This window comes from Pseudorca crassidens, chromosome 1 (genome assembly GCF_039906515.1).
Source record: "Pseudorca crassidens isolate mPseCra1 chromosome 1, mPseCra1.hap1, whole genome shotgun sequence".
Lineage (NCBI taxonomy): Eukaryota > Metazoa > Chordata > Mammalia > Artiodactyla > Delphinidae > Pseudorca > Pseudorca crassidens.
Window position 1 is genome coordinate 116,320,526 of NC_090296.1, and position 15,143 is coordinate 116,335,668.

Genomic DNA, 15,143 nt, shown 5'->3' on the forward strand with positions numbered 1-15,143 from the left:
TGTTAAATATAAAATTCTATGACAAATATTTCTCTTTCTTGCTTTTTCTTTTGTTTTCAGTGGCTGGAGCAGGTGCTTGGCCTGCCTGCCGGGCAGTCCAACCAGGAGCCGGGGGGCTGGCGCTCTATGGACTCTTGGAGCTGGTGACTACGAAGAAGGAAAAATTGGCTCCTGAACCATCACTGGCTCTTGGTGCCTGTGTGAGGCCAACTCTCCTTCAGACCATGAGGTTCTGAAGTTTTCAATAAGGACCTAAAAATAAATGTTACCTTTAGACGCCGCAGTGAGTCCTCAAAGGTCTGACCCACAGGTTCAAGCACCATGATGTCAGGTTAAATCCCATCACTCTAAGGCTTTGGTTACCAGGGGTATCTTTTGTTACACAGCAAGCTGATGAGCTGGTGTGCGTGATTTAGATGTTAAGGAATTCACAAAACTTGGAATAAACTAGTTCAGAGCATCTTCAAGCTACCAGTTAAGAGAAACAGACCATCTGCCATTCTCTTAGCAATTCTATGATATTCTGGATATGCTGGCTTTAAAAACTCCTCTAAATTTAGTGTGAGGCGTGGACTGAAGGGGGGCAGAGGCACACTTGACATGACAAAATACAGAGAATATTTTGGGCTTAAGCCTGACTCAGTGGAGGGAGAATGCTGCTAGTCCTTCAAAGGACGCTCGAGATGCTTCCGTGACTTCATTGGAGGGCCAGGTCCAGGAACAAAACTCCAGAAGAAAAAATATGGCAGGGGAAGAGCAGGCTTTATTACATATGGAGCCAAGGAAATTTCAGGATCATATTTCCATAGAGTGGAATGGTGTGAATATCTGCAAGAATCTGTAATAGCATAAATATTGGCATGAATCATCAGATTTAAAATTGTGAATTTGTATTGTGTAAAAGACTTGGATTTGTTGCTTTGTAAATCAGACTATAACTTCCTGGAATGCAGTGAAAGCTTTATACTCACGACAGTTTCCATGAACCTGGAAGCCAATGTGACCCCGTGGAGAAAGGTCATATCACGTCTCCTTTCTGCTCAAAACCTGTCCTGGCTCCCATTTCTCCCAGGTCCTGATAATGGCCTGTGAAACCCCTGGTAATCCCTCTGAGCTCCTCCTCCTGCTGGAATCTTCACTGATCCTGGAACCACCAGGCATGCTCCTGTTTTAGGGCCTTTATCTGAGCTGCTCCCTTTTCTGGAACCTCCCCTGCCAGGCACCTGCTTGGCCAACTTCCTCACCTCCTTTAAGTCTCCACTCAAATGTCAGTTCTTGGTGAAGCCTTCCCCGACTACTTGGTTAATGCTGATTAAATACCTGCCCTCCCCAACCTGCCTGACTGCCTTTACCAGACTCTATTTTCCCCCCATAGCTTGTATCTCCCTGTAGCATACTAGCTATTTATTTTTTTGTTTTTTTGTTTTTTTGCTTATTGTCTGCCTCACCCTCTAGAATATCAGCTTCACAAGGGCAGGATATTTATCTGCTTTGTTCACTGATCTATCCCAAGTGTCTAAAACAGCGTGAGGCACATAGTAGATGCTCAATAAAAAGTGTTGAGTGAATGAAGGTGGCATTGCAGCGCTGTCCTGCCCCCTCCTCTCAAAGCCACACATGGCTGCCAGACTCACCTTCATGCGCACATTTGATGATGACATTCAAGAACCTTCAGTGGCCAATCACGCTTGTTTTAGCTACAACATTATAACTCTCACAATCTGACTCCAAACCATCTTTGCAGCTGCAGGGTTTACTACTCCCCAACACGAACCATGCTCAGAGCAAGGCTCTGAACGTAAATGTTCCTCAGCTCTCCCTCTCCTCTGCCGTTATTGGGGCAGAATGTCTTCTGTGGAATGTCTTCTCTCCATCTCTCCCTGCTGTAATCCTGGGGTCTGTCAGATATTCCCCATCTTGGCAGTCCTCTCTGATCCCTCCCTTGGAGCCCTCCTCTCTCATCCTCACTGAGTTAGGGTGACGCTTACCAGGGGTCACGGGTTACCCTCTTTATAACCCCTCAAGTCCATGGCCTGGATCTTTGTACTTTAGTAGGTACACAGAAAAAAAATGCATTATGAATAGCTGAGCGAGGAGAGAAAACCTTTTACCTGAAAAGGCACCAGCTGTAATTTGGGACCCAGACTTGGCTGGGAAGATTAGATTTCAAAGTTCACTTGAGGTGTAGATCGCACACCCCAGCAGTGCTCGTGAGTCATGATGGTTCAAACTACTAGGTGAGTCACACACACTTGACCTGGGGGAGATGGGCTGCGAAATGAGATGGAAGCAGTGTGCTCCATCCCGGTGGGAGTCAGTTAGCTTCTCACTGATAGCTCAGTGGGCGTGGGCTTCCTCCGTTCCCCTGGCCACTTCACAAGAGCTTGCTTGGGGTCTCAGGGACTCACCCCCATGAGGGCCCATTTCTCATGAGGGTGAGTAAGAGCCATCTTTACACAGAGGGATGCTCATTTAGGAAAAATGCTTGAGCAGGTTTTATCAGTGAACAGAAATACACTGGTGGAGCAGTAACTTAATCATAAAGAGTAGTGAAGTTGGGTGACTTTCCTGGTAGTGCAGTGGTTAAGACTCTGCGCTTCCAATGCAGGGGGCCCGGGTTCGATCCCTGGTCAGGAAACTAGATCCCACATGCGTGCCGCAACTAAGAGTTCTCATGCCAGAATTAAGAAGCCCATGAGCCACAACTAAGGAGCCTGCCTGCCACAACTAAGACCTGGTGCAACCAAATAAATAAATATTAAAAAAAAAAGAGTTAATCTTTTGACCACATGAAATCATGTCACTACTAAATAGCTTTCACATTGTAGCATTCTGCTAAATGCTACATTCGACTAACCCTACGTGAGGTGGATTATAAGGTAATGGGACGGTGGTCTCAATGAACATAGCAGAGCTCATATTCGTAGGTGTAAAATTTATACATTTAAAATCGAAATGTCTTGGACACAGTTATCGTAGGAGTTTAGGCCACAGCTGGAAAGATCTGGGGGAATTGACTTTAAAAATCATTCACTGATTCCAGTGGGGGTGAGTACAGTGTTCTGAGCCATGGCAGAGTTACTGGAATAAGCATGTAGCTACCTGTCTGGATGACTAGAGATAGCATTCATTATTATTGTGAGTTCTGGTGTGATGTTTAAGGGAACAGCCTCATTGCTCTACAATCTCAGATGTTAGATTTAACTATGTTCTTTGCATTCTACTGATGACCAACACCCCACAAGAAGATTCTGCCCTCGTACAACCCACACACTTTTCATAGGGTCTCTGTGGCAGAACATATTTCCTGAAGTTGACTGGAAATCCCAGCCCCAAAATGCTCTTCTGTAATGTGACCTTGCCATTCCTCCATCAAGAGGGGAAATTAAATTCTCTTCCCCTTGAACCTGGGCTGGCTTCAGTGACTTGCTCAATCAGAAGACTAGAGCAGAAGTTATATTCTGGGGCTTCTGCAGCTAGGTCATAGGCAGTCTCAGAGTTCCTGGGTGGATCTCCTGGAAAACTCACTCTTGGGATGCTTCCTCTCAAAGCCTGGCTGCCACACGGTGAGAGAGCCAAGCCACATGACTACGTGTGGGTGCTCAGATCACCAGCCTAGGTGAGCTCCCAGCCAACAGCCAACATCCGCTGTCAGCCACATGAGTGTGCCATGCTGGATGTCCAGCCCAGTCGAAACTTCAGATGACAACAGCCCCAGCTGACACCAGCCTTCAACCACACGAGAGAACCCAAGGGAGAACTGATCAGTTGAGCCCAGCCAATGCCCAGAACTTTGAGGGATTAATTATTGCCTCTCCAGATACTAGATTTTGTGGGGCAGCAAAAGATAACTGTAACAGTATCTGAGATTTAGAAAATTAATTTTTTTTTTTTTTACCGAGCAAATTCAATGCCAAATGCCGTCCGGGTCTCTGTTCCTCCTCTCTGTTCAATGTGACTGGCAGCTTCCACCACATCTTTTACAGACCTGTAGTCATTGAGGTGAAATTCATGTACCACGTCTTCTCCGTACTGAACGACTCCAACCTGCAAGTTAGAGGAGAGGGAAACAGGCCATCTTGAGCCCTGAAGGCTGGCCCTTTGGTGATGAGGTTTCCTGGAGTCATCTCTCTGGGACGGTTCAGGAGTGAGGAGGGCTGGGGACCTTCCCAAGGGACAGGAACTAAGCAGAAGGGAAGCAGGTTCTGCACAGTTCCAGGAATGAATGGCTGGCTTGGTGAGGCAGGTGGGAGGTGCATATTGAGAGAGGAGACTGTGATTTAAAGAAAGGCCCAGCAGATTGAGTTTCTTACTTAAAAAGACAAAAGTGGAGCATAGAATTGAAGTCTAAAATCTTAGGAGCAGTGTGGGTGGAGGGCCATGGCATTGTTCACCAAACTCTGGAACTAAGGTTCTTTCAAATTTGGAAGAGAAGTTTGAAATATTAATAAGACTCAAATATTAATAGCCTCGAAATAAAAACCTTAAAGAATAAGCAAAAACCTACCTATAGTAGGACTAGAATGAAAAAATGTCACTGTCGGATGGGCCCACAGAGTTTATTTGGTACAAGTGCATTTCCAATGCTGGACTTTCATCCACCGTACCCTAAAAGATGATCTCCCAGTGGTGGGGAACTCATTACTTCATGAGAGAGCCCACTCCCCTTTTAATGGCTCTAATTGTTACAAAATAATTTCTTAGATTGACCTGAACTCTGCCGCCGTGTCAGTTCTAGTCATCGGTCCTCCTCTGGCCTCTGCCCAAGCGATACGGAACAAATCCACCCCCTCGTTAGCCAGGCAGCATTATCAGATATGTGCCGGCAGCGCTGACCTCTTCCCCTGTCTCTTCTCCAAGATCAAAGTGTCTCATTCTCCCCTGTGCCTCACCCAGCAGGGTGCTAGTGTCTTCTCGCTCTCTGGCTCATCAAAGTTTTTGTTAGTATGTGGTGTCTATCCCAGAGGACAGTGTCTGACCCACTCAGTGATGCCTCCCCTACGCCGTCCCCTGATGTGCCCAGCAGAGATGGGTGTCCTGGGCTGCAGGGCCCTGAGGCTAGCCCTTTCACCTACACCTTTCTAGCACATGTACAGATGCTCCCCCCCACCCCAAGGCAGCATCTGCCATGGGTTTTGGGGGGGCCTTATTTGGAGGAGGAAAGAGTCCCAACCACACTCACCTGGATCTGCCCAGGGCCGATGTAAAACTTCTTCAGGATGTTGATGAGGAAGTGCTGAACCTCCACCCAGGGGTAGATGCTGTTTGAACCATCCAGGACAATGATGATGTCCATGTAGGTCTGGCACCCTGGGCAGTGGGAACACGGTCACAGCTACCCAAGGAGCCAGTGTCTGCAAATCTCTGATCCCCTGGATGACTGTCCAGGGAAGCCTGGCCTGGGAGCTGTCCTTGGGCTGAACATTTATTTGGGCAATGTGAGTGAGGAGCCCAGGAATTCCTGGCTCTGCCCCACCGTTCTGCACTGGCTGTCTGAACAAAGCATGAATGGAGCCCTACTGCCTCTGCTCCTCAACAGGGACTGACCGCCGTTAGCTGGCCAGTGTTTGGTAGGCAGCCAACAGTGCCCAAATCAGTAAGTACCTCATTATTGTATATTTTACTGTAATGGGTAGGTTGGCATTACCACTTTCAGCGCAAATGAATGGGTTTCATTTCTTAGGAGGGAGGCACGGTGTAATAGCTAGGAATGTGGAATCTGGCGTCAGACTGTTTGACCCCCGGCTTTGACCCTGGGCAAGTTACTTAACATCCTGGCATCGGTTTTCTCTTCTGTAAAAGAGGCATAATGATAGTAGAGGATTGCCACGAGGAATTAACAAGGTGATGCTTCTAGGGCTGAGCACAAGTAAATGCTCAAGAATCTTAGCTTATCCTCTTTTTATTATTTTTTTTAACCAAACCACTTTGTTAATGTAACAATGACATTATCAGGTCATTATCTTGCTGCTTTGAGCCTGAAGGTTTCTCTATATTCTTGTAATAGTAATACCAAATTAAAATGAATAATAGAAAGCAACAAAGAAAACATGAAACATTGGTAACCTAACAAATTAAAAAACTTCTTTACATCTAAGTAATTTATTTCTGTTTGTGAAACAGCAGGACTTACCTTGAATAAGAGATGATACAATCTGATACGATATAGACTATACTGTGCCACATTGAAATATTGGGCATATTTTTACTTATTTTTGCTTTCTGCTTATTTTTCTGCTTATTTTTACTGGAGAATTTCACACTGTTTTCAAATCTACTTTACAGCAATACAGCAGGGGCCTTTGTGAGTTAACCATTCCAGTAACTCCTGCATCGGGAAGGTGTAGTATGTCGATGTCAGAGCTCACCAGGAGGGGAAGGTGGTGGCTTTGAGCCTAGGTGCCTGGCACAGGTTCTGTGTCTGGGAAGAGCACTTTAGAAGCGTTTGGATGCTCAGAACCACCTCCGCTTTAGGAGAAGCTGTGTGTACACTCTGGTCTCGTCTGCACGCGCCGCACGCAGCATGTGATGGCCCTATACCTCCAGGCTAACGGTGCCTGATAGCTTTGTCCTTCTCCAGCGTGCTTTCGCCCCACACCTGTGGACCGAGCACCCGCCATGGGCTGCAGCGCCATGTGCTGGAGCGCCGTGTGGTGCCGGCAGCCACAAGGACACGAGACAGTAACTCCTTGACTAGGAGGGGTTTCTCATCTACGGGTAGGGGCCAGGTTTCTTTTATTTTAAAGCCAATTTTATTAGAACGCATTTATTATTAGTGATTTCTTTCTTACGATTTCAAATTTTTCATTTTAAGACACATTGGGAAGAACCTCTGTGGTTGCTAAACATGGCAGAACACGCCTTTGAAACGCACGCACGTGCGCACGTACACACGCCCTGCGGCTGATCCTAGACCTACTGAATTAGATCCTCCGTGGTGTTGGCAGGGGTGGCGGTGGGGGGGGGGGGGCCCTGGGATCTGGATCTGCTGAGTTCCCAGGGCACGGCTGCCGGTCAGCGGGGTGAGGAGGTCTCCGCCACAGGAGATTCTGGGAGGCTGAGATGGTCACACATTGGCCCAGAGGAAAGAACCTCTCTAGGGGGTGACACACCTCCCGTGACTGGCTGCGAGCCTCCTCCCAGCCCCGGCACTGCCTCTGCCTCTCCCGCTGACGTTTTGTAAGAACAGAATCGACGCCTCCTCGTGGCCCCTGAGGGGACCATTTTCCAGCCCTGCTGGACTGACCTTCCTCCTCCCTCCCCCCGAGCACCACCTTCCCGTCTCCGACTGGGCCCTGGTGCTTGGAGGGAGGCTGCCTCTAGCCAGAAGTGCTAATCCCCTCACCCTCAATGAAACGGGCAGCAGCTGCTTGGGTGCTGGTGGTGAGCCCACAGGAAATAGTGAGGCTCGCAGCCAAGCAGTCTGGGCTTGCAGGAAGCAAGGTCTGAGCGTTATTTCCCCAGACTTTCCTGGCAGGTGGGGAGAGACTGGGAGGTTTTGTGTTCCGTGAGGCTCTGGGAAAGCTGGGCAGCGCTTCCTCATGTCCAGGAACACTGATTAGATGGGACTATCACCAGGGGTAGTTCTGTCCTCCTTGGCCCTCCACCTACAGGGCAGCCACATCCCATAACATCAGAGGGCATCACGCACACTATAGTCTAAGGGAACGATGTCCCCAGACTTCGGCAGTATGCAGCTTGCCTGATGGACATGGTGGGCCAGGAATCTCTTCCTCGCTCAGGGTGGGTTTGCAGTGAGCCTCTCTGGCTGCCAGGATGGTCTTCATAACCTTAGCTCATTTGCCCCGGGAGGGTGGGCCAAGATTATGACCCCACAGGTTACCCAGAGAGCCGGAGCAGGGCGGGGCTAGGGTCCAAGTTCTGCTTTGTAGCCATGGGATAGTGGTGATCGGAGCTCGGAGCCTCCCATGGACTGTCGGTCGCTCAGCCCAGGTCTGCAGATTTGAAGCCACTTACTTTGGAGAGCTGGGGCCACGGTCTTGGAGAACCTGAAGTTGGAGTTGACCCGTGAACACATCCCCGTGGTGTAGTAGGAACTCCCACACTCATGAGACCAGAGGGGGCTGCAAGCCTGTGAAGCACAGCACGGACCCCCCGATCAGCGGGGGGCCTCAGAGAGGGTCCGGGCCCAATAGCCTTCGGCCCAGTCCCAACCTCCAAGACCCAAGACAGAATCCTCCATCTGAGTGCTGTTATCCTTAGGATTTAGAGGGTCTTCTTTGAGTCTAACTGAAATCTCTCTTGCTGTAATATGTACTAGTTCCCTTGGTTTCAGGTGAAATGGAGAAAAACTAACCTTAGAGTCCTCCTTTGTTGTCTTTTCAAGGGTCCCATTCTCCACCCCATCATTAGGTTGTGACTCTCCTTCCCCCTGCCCACCACACAGGATGCGGGAAAGCATTGTCATCCATGGGAGTGGACCCTTCAAGGGTCTTTCTGAAGAGGTCGCCTGAAGGTCATTTCTGGGCAGACTTCCAGGACAGGGTACCCAAAACATGCCCATGGCTCTTACTAAGGAAAGGAAAAAGAACGTCTCTGCTCTTTCTCTGAAATTTGCTACCAAAAACATTGATGTCAGCCCCTCATTTACAGACTGAGTGATGAGTCCCTCTCAGAGTAAGGGTCATTAAAAATGAAAGCCCAGGGCTTCCCTGGTGGCACAATGGTTGAGAGTCTGCCTGCCGATGCAGGGGACATGGGTTCACGCTCTGGTCCAGGAAGATCCCACATGCCATGGAGCGGCTGGGCCCGTGAGCCGTGGCCACTGAGCCTGCACGTCCGGAGCCTGTGCTCCGCAACAGGAGAGGCCACAACAGTGAGAGGCCCATGTACCAAAAAAAAAAAAAAAAGAAAGAAAGCCCAGGTTCTGCCTCCATTTTTGTCCTTCTGCTGGAAAACTCAGGACTAAATTTTGTGCTCTAATTTCCCTTGGTTTGGAAGAATAATTATTCCACTTTCCAATCCCTTTCTTTAATTAGCTTTCTTTTTTTAAACTCAGATTTTAAAGGTTTTGTATTATCTGTGGCCTTTGTTGAAGCTCTGGTAAATTATTTTTGGAAGTGGGGGAGAATGAATCATGGGAGAGTAGGTAACGGATAATGGCTGGAGGGCTAGAAGGATGATGGATGGATGGATGGATGGATGGATGATGGATAGATGAATGGATGATGGATGGATGTGGGAGGGGATGGATGCAAGGACGGATGATTAGATGGGAGGATGAGGGGGTGGACAGACATGTAGACAGATGGGTGGATGAATGAATGGATAGATGAATAGAGGGAAGGACATTTGGTTGGGGGATGGGCTGATGAGTGAATGGATGAGTGAATGAGTTAACAAAAGTTGCTATTTATAAACTAGGGTCTTAACCTACCCACAGAGGCCCCAGGGGTTGTATCACACCATCCCTCGTGGACCTTCATCCCACCTTATGAAGTAGGTGAAATCAAGTTAGTAGGCGTATGACAAGGAGCCTCAGAGGGAGAATAGGGTCAGACCAAAGCCCCTGACAAGTACGCGTGGACAGGGCCAGGGGTCCTGTTGCCCTCGGTTGGGGATGATGGGGGCTGTGGGCCAACCATACATCGAGGCACCTCAGGACTTTCCCTGGCAGAGCCACTACGCTCTTGTCAAGTCTCTGAGCATCCCAGTCATCTCACTGCCCTGATGTCTGATGCTTCACACCCAAGATGTCTCATGTGTCAACAGAAATGAACTGATGGGTGAGAACAGAGAATGACACAAGCCCTCCCATCTTAAAATGAGCAAGTGCATTTTACTGGGCGTTCTGGGTAATTTTTCTCGGAAATCTTCTTGCAGCTACTCTAGGAACTATCAGTCCCAGCCTCACCCACATTCGTGGTGGTTCACCCGAACGTGATGGCAAGGGGCAGGCGGTGCCAATCCGTCACGCCACCCGTACTCTCCCACTGTGTGCAAAGCTTGCATGTGCTTGCCTGGGCAGGGTGCAGAGATCTCCCAGCACAGCCCGCTGCTGCCTTTCTGTCCCAACATCATGTTCACATTACTCATTTGCTTATCGTCTCTACCCCAGCCAGAATGTAAGCTCCAGGAGGGCAGGAGCTCTGCTGACTGCTGAATCCCCAGTGCTTGGCATCAGGCTCCGTTCATTGTAAGTGCTCAAAAAATAGTTTAAATCAATGAATGTCTCTACCACCTCAGCCCAAGTACCCCCTCCTCCTTCTTCCTTGCTAAGACTAGCCTCTTCTTTAAAAACAAAACAGAAACCTCCTCTGGGAAGCTTTCCCATCTGATCCTATGCAGTCCAGGTGGCCCATCCCTCTGTACCCTTCCCTCCGCTGTAGTAAATCTGAGTTCGCTCATTTACGGCTTCCCCTCAAAGTCTTCTCAGGGTGTGTGGTGTGTCCTGTTTCTTTCATCAATTCTGGAGCAGAGATTCAGCCTCTGCCTTGCAAATTCAGCTTCTACCAAAGGAAAGGACAGACGCCCCTACCACTGGACTGTTGAATATCTTTATTTATTCTTATTCCTTTGCAGGCTATCTGCTTTGCACTCCCCCCAGCCCCAAAGGGAAGGTACACGAAAGGGCTCAATCCTTTTACCTGCCTGAACTGTACCCCCCTGAAGTTTAGGGCGCAGCAGGCAGAATGGCACAGGCAGGAAGCCAGAGGAGGGGCTGCTCCCCGAGCGCACGCGGACAGGTAGCCCGGTGGGTGGCCATGCTCAGCCACCACACGCCCCTTGCGGCCCCAAGCAGAGGGCCTGTGGGGCAGGAAGGGCTCGGAGGGAGGGTGGGTGGGTGGGTGGCTCTTACCAGGAAGCTGTTGTCCTTGGGGTTGGTGGCCAGGCTCAGGCCAAGACGCATGTTGTCTTTCCTCTCGGACACGTTGGATAGGGTGACCCTTCCTGGGGTGGGAGGGAGAAACTCAGCCTGCAGCCCCTTCTGCCTGTCCTCTGCCCGGATTCTGCTGCTGCCACTGGCCACCAGAGGGGCCCGAGGTCGAGTCGGTACCAGGCAGGGTCCTCCCCCATTCTCCCTGCCCCTCTGGATGTCTCACTCGCCTGCAGGTCAGGGCAGCCTTTCCCAGTTTACTAAGGCCTTGCCCAGATATGGTCTAATTACCTCCTCTCAACTCTCTGTGAGATGAGGACTGCGAGTCTCAGAGAGGTCACGCAAACTGCCCAAAGTCACACAGGAGGCAGATGGCAGAGCCTTCCATCTCCTCGTCCAGAGCTTTCCCTCCTCCAGCCATCCCCCCGTGCCCCACCCCACACAAACCAGGGCTCCCCCAAGGCTGGTTCCTCTATACCGTGCCTCCTCCACGTTTTTCTTTAAGGCAACCTGCCATCACACGTAGCAGTCCCCTGCCCAACTCTCAGGGTCCGGTTCTCCGCTCAGCTGATAAACTGACACGTGATAGCTGACTCTTTCTCACAGGGAGCAAATCGTCAACTTGACAAGAGCCTTCTAGAGGCACAAGGTCTTGCCCAAGAATGCCATTGTGTGGCCGGTCCCCAGAGGAGTGTTCAGGGGCAGCCAACTGGGTGGAGGGAGGGGTTGTGGAGATTAAATTTACTAAGCAGATTATATTGGGGAAGGTTTTACTAGATCATTCTGTCAGGCCCCTGAAAGGAAAGAAATGAGCTTGGATTCCCCAGGAGAGAGAGAGAGAGAGAGAGAGAGAGAGAGAGAGAGAGAGAGAGAGAGAGAGAGAGAGAGAGAGTGTGTGTGTGTGTGTGTGTGTGTGTGTGTGTGTGTGTGTGTGTGTGTGTGTGGTGTATGCGTGCGCACACATGTGCAGACACTTGCCGGGGAGAGTTTAGAGGGAAGTGAGTTGGGTATTTCGTTAAGCTGGAGCGAGCAGTCCTGATCTGCTGTGCGCAGGATCTAGATGTGTTCTCTGCTTCAGGGGAGGGGAGTGATCTCTAAGGGCTCAGGAGCATTTAGCTTTGTTGGCGATTGGAAGTGTGAAGAGTTGGCCGACCCTCTGGGGCCCAGGCCAGCAAGACTTGGGGCCGGGCATGGGCAGAGGCCAGAAATCCAGACCCCCGACTGTACTGTGGGCTAGGGTGGGGCGGCTGTGTTTGTTGTTTGCTGTCCCTTGGTTTCCTTCAGTCTGTAGTAAGGTTCCTTTTGACGTCCAGCCTCTCTTGGCTGTTCTACGAGGGCCTGGGATTGCTTTCTGTTTTGTCTGTCCAAACAACCGGAGAGAAGATAATAGTAATAACCCTGGTGCTTTCACGGTGCCTTATCATTTACAAAGTGCTGCGCCCACCTGCCCTCTCAGGACCCCCTCTTGGTCCCGGGAGACCCAGGGGTCACCATTTTCATTTTACAGAGGAGAGAGTCAAGGCGCACAGAGGGTTAGTGACCTCTATAAGGCCGATCACTGATAAATGACAGCGTGGGGACTTGAACCCAGCAGAGCCAACGTTACATCCCGACTTTCCCCATCTGACAGCAGGGCCGTGGCTGCAGAGGGATGTGGTGAGAAGTCTGGAGAGGAAGCTCCAAGCCCCACCTCGGCAACTTCCTCCCCTCAGCGGCTTGGAGAATTCTGCCCCCCATTTATTTAAAGGGTGCGTCCCCCACCTCACCCCACCCCCTCTCTTCCGGCCTTGTCTCAATGACTGAGGTCCTCAGTGAAACTGTGGGCCAGGAAGCAGATGGCATGGTGGGCAAGACCCTTGCATTGGAGTAAGAAAGATTCAGGTTCAAGTCCAGCTGCTCATGGATTTGGAGCGGTCACTAACCTCCCCTCTGTGACCAGGAGAGACTTACACCTTTCTCAGTGGGTCTGTGTGAGGGCTGGGGCATAAGCCCCTCCTCACACAGGGCTTGCCTTCCAGAATCACATCCCCTCCCCCTGAGCCCCTGCCGCTCAATGAAAACCCTGACTTCAAACAGGTACTGGGAAAAAAAGCACCAGAGGTAGGTAGACCCTTCAATACTGAGGTGTGAATAACTGACACCCACTTCCCTGGAGAGAAAGGAAAGAACATTCCTGGCTGAGTGGGGCTCAGAGCCTGGAGAGGCCATAGGAAAAACTAGGACTCAGGTTTCCTTGCCTTGCGTTTTCCACTGTGGGGATAAACTGACAGATGGTCCTCCTGCCTCCTCAGTGGGAGGGAAAGAAACTCTCCTCAAATGAGGTGCTTCCTGACCAGTACTCTTCCTCGGCCTCCATGCACTTTGCTGCCCACCGCCTCCCAGCTTAAGCCCCAGTTTCAGAGTCTGATGGCATCATGTCTCCCATTGTCAGCAGGGGCTCCTCCTCCTTCGGAGGGAAATTAGGTCCACATTGGAAACCAGAGCGATAGAGGAACCTAAATGATGGGTTCATGGTCTTGGTCCCCACCTGGACCAGGGGCTTTTCTCAGTGGCTCAGGCCCCAAGCTCAGTGCGCATGTCTACCACCACCCCCTTGCTCCCTCTGCCCCAGCCTTCTTTCTGTCCTCCAATGGAGCAAGTTCATTCCTACCTCAGGACCTTTGCACTTGCTTCTCCTCTGCCTGGAATGCTGTGGTCCCACTTGATTCCATCTCACCATCAGACCTTTGCTCAAAAGTTACCTGCTCAGGGAAACCTTCCCTGATCACCTTGCTAAGATAGTACCCGCCCCCTAACTCCTCCCCACCCAGCCTCTCTTATCATAACACTTGGTTTATCGCACAGCATCTCTCCCCACCTGAGATGATCCTGCTTTCTACTGTAGTGTGTCTCCTCGCTTACTGTGCCCTCCCAGCAGAGCCCTTGGCTCCTTGTTCCCTGCTGTATCCCCAGTAACTAGCATCGTGCTTGGCACATACTAGGTGCTCATGAAAGGCTGGGGGACATATTAGACCTGGGATGGATCCTAGGGTCACACATAAGTGAACCTAGGCTCAGAGAGAGGATGTGAGCTCCCCCTGGACACACAGTGAGGAAACTGTACAGCTGGAAGGAGAATCCAGCTTGGCTTGTTTGGGAGCCCGTGCTCTCAGGGCGGTGACGGCCGGGATCCGTAAGCCGCCAGCCGGACTCCCGCCCGCCCTGGACCGTTTCCTCACTGAAGCCTGGGCCCCCAGCTGTGCTGGGGTTTGAACTTCCTATCCACGGCTCTGACACAGATGTGGCCAGCGGGAGCATCCAGCACTATGTGCTGGGACAGCTGGCTGCCCTGGGGATCTGGTTTCACATGCCTTCTCTTTGATGTGGCCTTTTCATCCATCTGCTTATCTCTTAAAGCTCTGCCATCTCCCCCCCACCCCCCACCGCCCCAGGACCTCTTTCCCCAAAGCCTCCCCAGGGGACCCCACTCCACTGGTCTAGGTTGGAGGCTCCCCTCCTGGAAGAGTGGGAGGCTGAGGGTCCTGCCCTGGGGAAGGCCAGTCCTGGAATCGCAGCTTCTCAGCCCAAATGGGACATTTGCTCCCTTTTGAAAGCAAAGTGATGGCCTGGCCACTGTCTGACCTTTAGGACAAAGCAGAAGTGCTTTAGAGGAGTGGTGCGTGTGCTTTAGTAAACGCAGGCTGTGCGCACACGTGCGCACGTGTGCACGTAGATTTACAAGGACTTGGAAGGCCTTGAGGCTGCTCAAAGCGTCTCCCCTGTGCCCCAGAGTGCTTCAGCGAAGAACAGAGTCAGCATTTCAGAAAGGCAGTGCTGCGCAGTGGTTAAAGGGTGGCCGCAGATGGCCTGGGTTGGAATCCTGGCCTTGCTGCTTATTAGCTGGGTGACCCCGGGCAGGTCCCCTCACCTCCACAGGCTGTCGTTAATGATTAAATCTCATACGGCTGTTGTGGGGATTCAATGAGTCAAAAAATACCTAAAAGTGCTTAAACCAGTGCCTGGCACGTAGTGAACAGTATATAAGACATATGAATGTTGGCTATTGTTATTATTTCCAAGTCAGAAAAAAAAGATAGGAAATGCTCCTGGCTCCCCTGTGCTGAGGGGCCGTGGATGAGGCAGAAAGAGCCATGGCCTGGGACACTGGAGACCTGGGTGTGAATCCTGGCCAGCCCCTGACAAGCTGTGTGACTGTGGGAAAGTCACTTCCTCTCTCTGGCCTCAGCTTCCTCATCTGTAAAATGGGGACAGCAACACCATCTAGGTAACCTCACAGTGTGACTGTGGGCAGGGACGTGATTCAGCA

General features: G+C 50.8%; 1 protein-coding gene across 4 annotated transcripts in view; it reads right to left on the bottom strand.

Annotated features, from left to right (window-relative positions):
• ITGA11 (integrin subunit alpha 11) overlaps nt 1-15,143 on the bottom strand; it is a 138,962-nt gene that overhangs the window by 62,424 nt on the left and 61,395 nt on the right. For all 4 annotated transcript variants that reach the window (XR_010946445.1, XM_067751790.1, XM_067751780.1 and 1 more), the window contains exons 4-7: nt 10,820-10,911; nt 7,978-8,092; nt 5,183-5,310; nt 3,899-4,047 (exon numbers count right to left, since the gene is read on the bottom strand). Coding sequence is in view for 3 of the 4 variants with exons in the window: in XM_067751790.1 (XP_067607891.1) it covers nt 3,899-4,047; nt 5,183-5,310; nt 7,978-8,092; nt 10,820-10,911 (484 nt within the window). In the remaining variant the exon portion in view is untranslated. The remainder of the gene's footprint in view (nt 1-3,898; nt 4,048-5,182; nt 5,311-7,977; nt 8,093-10,819; nt 10,912-15,143) is intronic.